The sequence below is a fragment of the Penaeus monodon genome, chromosome 35 (genome assembly GCF_015228065.2).
Source record: "Penaeus monodon isolate SGIC_2016 chromosome 35, NSTDA_Pmon_1, whole genome shotgun sequence".
Taxonomy (NCBI): Eukaryota; Metazoa; Arthropoda; class Malacostraca; order Decapoda; family Penaeidae; genus Penaeus; species Penaeus monodon.
Window position 1 is genome coordinate 4,598,931 of NC_051420.1, and position 10,000 is coordinate 4,608,930.

A 10,000-nucleotide genomic window follows, 5' to 3' on the forward strand; every position below is an offset into this window, starting at 1 on the left:
ATACACATTTCACTTCGCAGTAATCATTAATTGGCAACTTTACACGTAAATTACCTGTTGGTATTTGTAAACATAAATAATGAAATATCTTACACTTATATATTTCTCCTTTATTTTTGCTTATAACATTTTTAATACTCACACTCCATCACTACACATCATATGGAAAAAGCGATGTAGATAATCTGGCTTTGTTTACGGTCGGCCATGTTGGATCCGCCGCGCCGTGGTCGAGTGACGCCTGTTAAGTAAGATTCATGTATTTGTCTTCCATGATGCATGCTTTGCTAATTTAACCTCAGGATAAGAATGCCTTTCTCATAGCAAGTCAGCAGTATGAAGCCCTCGCCGCTGTGCCCTTCCGGATGTTCTAAGAATGAAGAAATGCCAATAACCGAGTTTGACAGAGGAGCGTCGGGGTCCGACTGATAAGAGAGATAAGGCTTGCAGCGGCCGAGGCCTCGCCTCCTCCCTGCCGCCTCGCCTCCTCCCTGCCGCCTCGCCTCCTCCCTGCCGCCTCGCCTCCTCCCTGCCGCCTCGCCTCCTCCCTGCCGCCGGACGACGATGCCCTTGCGAGACAGAGGGCGGAGGGAGGGTACTCTTTACGCACGACAGATGCCCGAGATTGTCTCAAACAAATTCTGCTCGTTCCTTGAAGTTCCTTTCACAAAGAACTATACTCAAAGATAGTTCAACAAACCATTGCATAAAATACAAAGTAAACTTTCTTTCTTCTTCTCCTAAGCAAAGAAGACTTGCTTAATGTCTGTATTTTTAAATAAGCAGCTCCATGTGAGTTTATAGAATTTAAAAAAAAAGTAATTTTCACACATGGAAAAAACTAGTATATTTTCAGAAAATAAGAAAGAAAATAGAGTATTGCTTTATGCCTAAACACCTTCATTTTTATAAGGAATAGATACCTTTGCATTGATGTTATAAAGATATAACAATTTACAAAAAATAACATTTCAATTAACAGGGTCTTGGTTAATGAGTATAAAACAGATTAATATGCAATTTGGTTACAGTGATATTATAAATAACTTGCATTAGTATATATTTGTTTTGCTACTAAAATTATCACTGTTTATTACATTTTTATTGTTTACCAGTAGGATAATTATGTATTTAAGAAATCTAGGAGTGGAATTACAGTGAAGATATTGTATTACTGATTTGAACCTAAATTTGTTTTTAACATGTTTGGAAAATTTACTCATAAGAGTGTCTTTATTTTTGTCACACATTACTCACGCACACCCACACGAAAAACGCACACGCACACACACACACACACACACACACACACACACACACACACACACACACACACACACACACACACACCCCACACACACACACACACACCCCACACACCACACACACACACACACACACACACACACACCCACCCCACCCCACCCCCCACCCCCAACCCCCCCAACCCCCCACACCCCACCCCCCACACACACACACACCCCACACACACACACCCCACACACACACCACCCCACACCCCCACCACACACCCCACACCCCACACACCACACACACACACACACATACATACACACACACACACCACACACACACACACACACACACACACACACCACACACACACACACCACACACACACCACACACACACACCCCAACACCACACCCCCACACACACACACAAACACACACACAACACACACACAAAAACACACACAAAAACACACACAAAAAAAAACACACACAAAAAAAACACAAAACAAAACAAAAAATTGAAAAAAGGGGGAAAACCCTATGCAATATAAAGTTTAGAAAAATATTTGTGTTATGCTATTTACTTTACATGATACCATGAAAAAAGAAAAAATCTCACTTTTCAGTAATTTGGTAATAAAATTTTTTATATTTTATATTTACATTTGCAGATGATGAATGCTATCACAAGGTGAACCATGAATCAACAACCATACAGCACACCATCAATAGAGATGTTACCAGATGCACTCATTACCCCACAACACCAAGGCCAGTACCATAATGCAGTAGTGACTCTAGGCCAAAGTCCGCTCCACACGACAGTCTCAGCTCAGCATCACAATGTATCTCATGAGCAGAGCCCTCATCACAACACAGTTGCCAGCCAGCATCATGATCTGACAGTAACACACAGTCACAGCCCCCACCAGTCCACCATTCCAAGTTCCCATCATGATACCACCACTGTGCACAGTCAGAGCCCACTCATACACATCAGAGTCCCGCAACCCTTTAACGACCACATTACACCACCAGAATGCACATCACAGCTGTCCAAGACAACTTCACTCAGCACCAGTTGTTCATAGTCAGAACTCCCAACTCACTCTACCTCTTCCAAACCAGCACCATGACAGTAACCAACTCCCAGTTACACAGGCTCCACAAGAGGCCACTCCATCTACAAGTCAGCAACACATAGCATTGTTATCACATGGCCCAAATGTCCACCACACTGTCTTGGATCACCAGTCTGATAGTATAGACAAAACTATGCTTGAAACCACAAGCCCATCCAGAGATATTGAAGAGGTAGAAGAAGTAGAGGAAGACCAAGCCAGTGGTGATGGAACAGGTAGACACTGTCGTGCTAAAAAAAGTCCGGAACAAAGCGATGATGAAATTAAGATTGAGTATGATGAGGAAGAAACAAGGGAAGAATTGCCCAAAAAGAGAGCAAGAAAGGGGAGAACAAAGGTGATTATCAATAAGCAATTTTGTAAAACAGTAAAAAATATCAGTGGATTAATATATGTTAATGTTGGTTGAAACTCAACTTCTGATTATTATTCTGACATGCATTCCAATAAGAGTTCATAATTGACTTCAAATGTTGTTATAAGTGTAACATGAAATAATTGGAAATCACATTTTGAAAGAAATATATTGAATTCAAATCTACCATCCCATAATTCTTAACACTACCTCTTTTTGTATTTACTTTCAGGGCAAGAAAAAAGTCCGGAGCAAAAGGACAATGCCAGGTGGAGAGGCACAGGTAGAAACCTCTCTGACAGCCTTTATGAGAAAAAGACGGCCCGGACCTCACCTTTGCGCTAAGTAAGTTAGTTTTTTTTTTTTGACATTTCATTTCTTGTGTCATTATATCTGGGTTATAAAAAGTCAGAAAGGAACAGAGCAAGAATGAGGTTGACAATGTAAAAAGTGTAATATTTTTGAAATTACAATACTTTGAAAAATTTTTTTTTTTTTTTTCTTTTTTTTCTTTTTTCTTTTTTTTCTTTCTTTTTTTCCTTTTTTCTTTTTTCTTGTTTTAGGTACTGGAGATGCTAGATATGGAGCCAAAAGTATTCTCGGAAAAATTGCTAACATGTTTTTCGGTCAGTCAGAGCCCGGTTTCACGGATTATGAAGAATAAGGATGCCATCATGGGGCAGTGGAACCGGTTTGCAACCCCTGACCGCAAGAGATTTTCCCCTTGGCAAGGCCCGGTTGCCCTTGAGCAAGCTTTGTGGGCTGGTACAGCAACAAAAAGGAAATCTCCCATCTCCCGTTCCCATTCCCAATGGAGAAGGCAAAGTCAATTGGTAATGAAATGGGCATTGATTTCAAACCATCAGCTGGGTGGCTAGGAAGGTGGAAAGACAGGAATGGTGTGACCTGAAAGGTTCCGATAAAATGGGCACCCTCCATTACCAAGGTTTGGCAACCACTGGAGGAGATACTTGTTTGCCAAGGCCACAAAGGAAGTTCCTCTTCAGAATGTATGGGTCATTGATGAAACGGTCATTCTGTATAATTCTGTACCTGATTTTATGACTCAAGGAAATGTTGGTGAAACTGACAGGATGTCAGTTATACTGGCAAGTAACTTGGCAGGCACTGAGCGCAGGCCTGCAGCAGTCGTGGGTCAAGTTCAGTTAACGGGTTCTGCAACACTACCATGCCCTTTCCACTACCATCCTAAAGGAGCTATAACACTAGAGTTTTTTTCAACCTGGTTGCGAGAGTGGGACAGAGAATTGCGGTCAAAAAAGAAAAAAATTGTGATACTTCTCAGTAAGACTGCTCATCACCCAGAAAATCTTCATCTTTTCAACATTAATGTAACTTTCTTTCCTCCAGGAACAGCTTCAGTTTTACAGCCATTTCGCTTAGGTATTATAAACATTTTTAAGGCATTGTACAGACACCAACAACTCAAACACATAATGTCCAAAATTCAAGCAAATGAACACCTGGCTCATGCCAGTATGTTTAATCACAGTGTGATAAACCCACCTACTCTTTCCCATGGAACTTCTGCCTTAGATGCGGTTTTCATGATACACAAAGCTTGGAGACATGTTAGTCCAGAAACCATTGTTAAGGGAGTAGTTAAAGCAGGACTTAGTAAGGATGTAGATGCACTTAATGTCAATGATCAGGTGGGTCCACCACCAGGTGTCAGTCAGCAGGAGTTCGAAATATTTACTAATTCTGATGCAGATCTGGACACTGGTGATTCAGAAGAGAGTCAGGATGGGAAAGGTAACTCTCAGTCAGGAATGATCACCAATGCTGTGCAGTATCCTCATTATTCAAATATGTTTAATACTTCAAATGCTAAAGCTCAACAGACAAATCAGCATGTTGACATGCCAGTTGAAAACATTCCAGCTTTGCCAAAAGTATCAGAAGCAGTTATTGCTTGTCAGGTGATAAGGCAGTACTTACAGCGGAGAGGAGGCCATCTTTTTGATGAGTTCTCTGTGTTGGAATCAGCCATTCATGTTGACATGATGCTTGAATCTCGACCTGACTTGCAAATGAACCAATGACAGATCCATTACATGACTCCAGTTCAGTGCATAGCATGGAAGCACATCAGCGAGCTCATGATCAAAAGCTGGACTATATCCAAAAGGTGCAGGATGAGCTTCATCAGCAGAAGCTTCAAAAAGAGATGAAAAAGAATACTCAAACTCCAGCAGTTCAGAACTCCCACAGTTCTATTTCAACTCCCACTCAAGATCTAAGGAATGATCTCCATAACCAGCTAATTGAGATCCATAAACATGAATGCAGTCCCAGGAAATGCCCGACATGACCTCCACCAGCAACCCCAAATGCAGCGGACTGATCTTGTTCGCCAGGAATTGATCAGACAAGAGTACAGACATGAAGTGCATCAGGATAACAACAGACCCCGGACATCTCTTGTGGAATTACGCACAGTGAACACAACTTTCAGGACAGGTATGCCATCCGATGGAAGAAATGAAAACAGAATTGACTTGAAGAATGATGCCATGTCAGTAGTGCCTGCAGATGTACGTAACCTTCCTGGAGTAGGAGATCTTCGTGGAAATGGCAGTGAGTTACACCATCCAGGTCTTGGGCCAGAATTAACACAAAACTTGAGACATGATAACAGAATAGAGAATCCTGGTGTGCCATATTACACTATACCAAATACTATACATCATTACATGCAGCCAAAATAAATTATGAAAGCTGTACAGAATGAAGACAAAATAATTGTTTCAGAAACTTCCCATTCCATTAGTAAAACATGATTTTGCCATGAAGCACATCCTGTGGGGAAAAATCTTTCACTGTACTTGGAATACCGGTATACATTTATTTCATATGCAAGATGAAAGTAGAGTCTTGATAAGGAGCTCAGCTCAACTAATTAGTGATGCATTTTATTCCAGTTGCAAGTAAGAGGAGGAATACAAAAGTGCCATTGTAAAGGAATTTGAATTTCTTACAGTTAGTTGATATTTATTTAAAAACCATAAACTATGTATGCAAATATTTTAGTGATACTTATTGCATAAAACAGGAAGTTGTTCTTCTGGTGTGTGAAATAAATATAGTTCCTAATATTTCACTTTCATAATCATTATTTTTTATTTCGTACTTTGTAATATATTCTGTGAATATTACTTTTTCTCCTCTTAAAACAATAACCCATAAAAATATGTACAAAAAACTAAAAACAGGAAGATAATAGTCTAAAAATGTAAATTCATTTCACTAATGCCATTATTATTGAGGAAAGACGATACACTAGAAAAGACTTTTGTTACTGTATAAATTATTAATTTGAGTGAAATTATTTTCTTTTAGTTTAAATGTAATCTGTATATACTGTAATTTTTTTATATAATTTATCTATTTTTCCATAATTACATCAAGGGAAATGTAAGAATATGCAATAAACTTGTAATTCACCCACAGGCCTAATATTGATAAGTTATATTATGTATCAAGGCTACGTTGGTAAAGTAAAAGTTAGTTTCAAAAACAAAATCAGGAATAAACTTGGTTTGGAAACCAAGGCAACTGTGTATATACAGAAGTGCATTTGTACACATCTGGATTCCCTTTCTATTGTGTGTTGTATATACATATCTGTACAAATATTCAGTACTTCTCAAGAAATTGCCAAAATATTTGTAAAGTACCTCTGAAAAATGTTTTGCATATATTTTTCCCTTTTGTCTAGATAATAAAACAATTGTAATACATTAAATAGTTTTATTTTCTGTACAACAATATTAAAGCACAGGTCCTTAGTAACCACTGTAATCACTCCCATCTTGATTTCTTTATTGTCAATTGTTGGGATCCATCCTCGGCAATGGCAACATAAGTTTTACTTTCCCTCATTGATGCCTTCATATATGCAAGATAAGCTGTGCTACACAGAATAGCTACAACTCCAAATGTCATCACTGCTATGTTCTGTAAAGAAAGGCTTTAAATTAACTACTTAAAAGAATGGGAAACTGTTCATAAGATTGAGATATAGTAAGAAAAAGAAGAAAATATGTATTTCATTTAAACCGTCAATGATGAACAATTACAGTTTGATTTATTATTGCAGTGTTCAATACCTACTGGTTTTACATAAAGTTCAAAATTGACTGCTTTGAAAACATTTGTAGTCCTGATTGACTTTATGCCATCTCCAGCTGTTGAAGTTGTGGGTTCTGAGGTTGGCATCTTATGTGAACTTATGTTCCCTCCCATTGTATGTCTGAAAAAGGAGGAGAATGAAAAATAAGTTCCTGAAATTACGGATAAAAAATAAAGAAAAGAGAGAAAGGTAGAATAAAATATATAGATCAGAAACATCAAAAATACAGGCTGACACTCATGCATGCAGCTCATAGCCCATCTGCTGCTCTAGTCATATTTTGCATTTTACTGGCCTTCTATATTTTAATAATGTCAATTAGTATTTTTATTAAGTGGACTTTTTGTCTTTTACCTACAACATTCCTTATAAATGGGTTCTTTTATCTCTTACACCAATTGTTACCTGACCTGCACATGGTATACACATATATCTTGCCAGCCTAAGTAAATGTACCTTGCCATCCTAGTTTAGATAGACAGACAGATATCAATCACAGATCACAGTGCTTTTATATAAAAAGAAACATTGAAAGCCTTTGCATTAATTTTCGCAAAATTTACTTTTCTGGTAAAACAAAATGAAAAGGGCTACAAAATGAGGTAAAACTAATACCAAGAGATTCTTTCACTATGAAAATAAAAGGTCTTTTTCATAGGATGCATATTCCTAAAAACAATATAGTACACTGAGTATGAGTACAAGTATTCCCATTAGCGGACAGCATAAGAAGGACGAATATGAAATGCGAGATTCCTAATATTACAATTTAAGACTTGTATGTGTTGGACATCTTGAACAGGAGGAAATTAAAGTTTATTGGTCATGTGATGAGAAGTAAAAGTATTGAGAAAGACTTGCTGACAGGGATGGTGATAGGAAACAGAGGAAGAGGCAAACCAAGACAAGACTGAGCACAATATCAAAGATATTTGCGGGCTGTCGATGGTACAAGTGGAAAGAAAAGCGTAAGATCGAGTTTAGTGGCGAAGGATGGTGGAGAGGTCCATGGCTGCTCAAACATGAGCATACCTTTATTGATGATGATGATAGTGGCAATGAACAATGATGAACATGTTACAATCAATGGAATGATTGTGGAAAATGTGAAAGAGTTTCACTTTCTTGGAGCTGTTTTAACTAATACATATGATGATTCACCGAAGAAAAAAAGAAGAATTGCCATTGCCAAAAATGCCACAATTTGTTCTCAATAACATCTGGAAAGACCAAAGCATTACCTTACCGACAAAGCTGAGGTTAATGAACTCATTAGTTTTCCCAATTGCATCATATGGTTCTGAGTGTTGGGTGCTGAAGTAGATAGACAAGAAAAAGATCAATAGTTTTGAAATGTGGTGTTACAGACGAGTACTGCGTATTAGCTGGACAGGGAAGAAGACGAATGATGAAGTGCTGAAGAAAAATAAATTGTAAGACCGGCTGTTGGACATCTTGAACAAGAGGAAATTAAAGTTTATTGGTCATGTAATAGAAGTAAAAGTATTGAGAAAAACTTGCTGACAGGGATGGTGATAGGAAACAGAGGAAGAGGCAAACCGAAGACAAGACTGAGCGACAACATCAAAGATATTTGCGGGTTGTCGATGGTACAAGTGGAAAGAAAAGCGTAAGATCGAGTTGAGTGGCGAAGGATGGTGGAGAGGTCCATGGCTGCTCAAACATGAGCATACCGTTATTGATGATTGATAGTGTGTACTGATGTTAGTTTTATATAAGTAACTATAATGATAATAATGGCCCTGAATGTTGGGTGGCCATAAAATACCTCAAGAAAGTGTGAAGTTGAAAAAAGTGTCAAGCAAAAAAAACTCTCCTATAGCCTCCTCACAGGAGGCTTCTATGATGGCCTTGTAAACAATACCTAAGACTATGTGCTTGTTGATCAAGCAAAGGCCAACAAAGCTCCACCACATATATTCTGGGAAGATAAAACTTAGGCTGGTTCCTTACAGGTAGGGAAGCCTTTTTTATTAAATGTCACTGCACGGTTCTAATTACCAACAATATCATATGGAACCTCTGTCATATTATTTAGTACTTGTAATGTGGCTCATAAGTTGGATGATCAACTGTAATGAAAACCACTCCCCATCTAGATTACATGAGGCCAAGGAATGCATCTAACCTTGTATTTCTGCAAGTTAAGTTTTAACTGCTTCTTTATTTGGTTAAGAAAAAAAAAATGCTAGAATGTCTAAAGTTCTATCTTACTATAATATATGTCATGGTGTTTTGTTGGTCTCTGATGCTGTGTTGCTCTAATTAATGCCATCCTTAGTGTTACCAATAGTTTCCATAACTAAATGTTCTATCAACTTGATTTTTTTTTTTTAAGTGCCCTATCCCACAAGGACATTGGCGATCATGAATTACCATGATTTTCTTGGCAATTTAGAGCAAAATTGCTAGTTTCAGAAGGAGTTTTCTGAATGAATGCCCACAACCAACTGAGATATGAGGAAAGCGTCCCTTTTCAGAGCCACTGTGAGAGCATTTTCACCATACTTTCAGAAACATTAATAATGAAGATTCAGAAACTTTCCGTAGTAGGCTATAAATACAAATAATTTATAAGAATGGTTAACCCCCACCCCCAAAAAATATTATAATAATAATTTTAAAAAAATTACGCACTCACTCTATCAGTAACTGCTCAACACAGGAACACATGAAACAAACAAAAGTAGTGCCTTTGTGTTCTGGCATTGGTAACATATCTTTCTCAAATATATTCAACAAGATAGAGCTTTGAATGGTTCTCCATTAGATGACAAATTACCAGGGAGGTTTAAAAGCTCTAATATACAACAACAAATCTGTTATAAGTTTTATTAGCCTGTGCGATCACAACACAGGTAGATTTATTCATGTTGCCCTTATTTTCAAAGCTTTGATAAGCGGCTGTGACTTTATTTTCACTTTCTTCTGGTTATTTCTTTATACCTAATATATATATTCCGTGTATTATGTGTGGGCATTACCTGTTTTTTTTCCCTTAATGTTCTTGGAATTCTCCTTTGACCATTTACCCTTTCATTATTTGGATGTAAACATTGCTTCAGCAGGG

General features: G+C 37.9%; 1 protein-coding gene and 2 pseudogenes across 2 annotated transcripts in view; 1 reads left to right on the top strand and 2 right to left on the bottom strand.

The window, feature by feature from the left end:
* Positions 1 to 209, bottom strand: part of LOC119595192 — a 9,050-nt pseudogene extending 8,841 nt beyond the window's left edge.
* A 268-nt stretch (positions 210 to 477) lies between these two features.
* LOC119595025 lies at positions 478 to 6,517 on the top strand (annotated as a pseudogene).
* The window catches only part of LOC119595024 (small integral membrane protein 8-like), a 3,552-nt gene continuing 64 nt past the window's right edge, over positions 6,513 to 10,000 (bottom strand). The window contains exons 1-3 of one of the 2 annotated variants that reach the window (XM_037944154.1): positions 9,919 to 10,000; positions 6,891 to 7,032; positions 6,513 to 6,734 (exon numbers count right to left, since the gene is read on the bottom strand). The exon at positions 9,919 to 10,000 is cut by the window's right edge and continues 64 nt beyond it. In XM_037944154.1, the coding sequence (XP_037800082.1) occupies positions 6,579 to 6,734; positions 6,891 to 7,022 (288 nt within the window). In that variant the 5' untranslated portion in view covers positions 7,023 to 7,032; positions 9,919 to 10,000 and the 3' untranslated portion in view covers positions 6,513 to 6,578. Of the gene's footprint in view, positions 6,735 to 6,890; positions 7,033 to 9,914 lie in introns of both variants that reach the window. The other variant, XM_037944153.1, reaches the window with a different exon arrangement.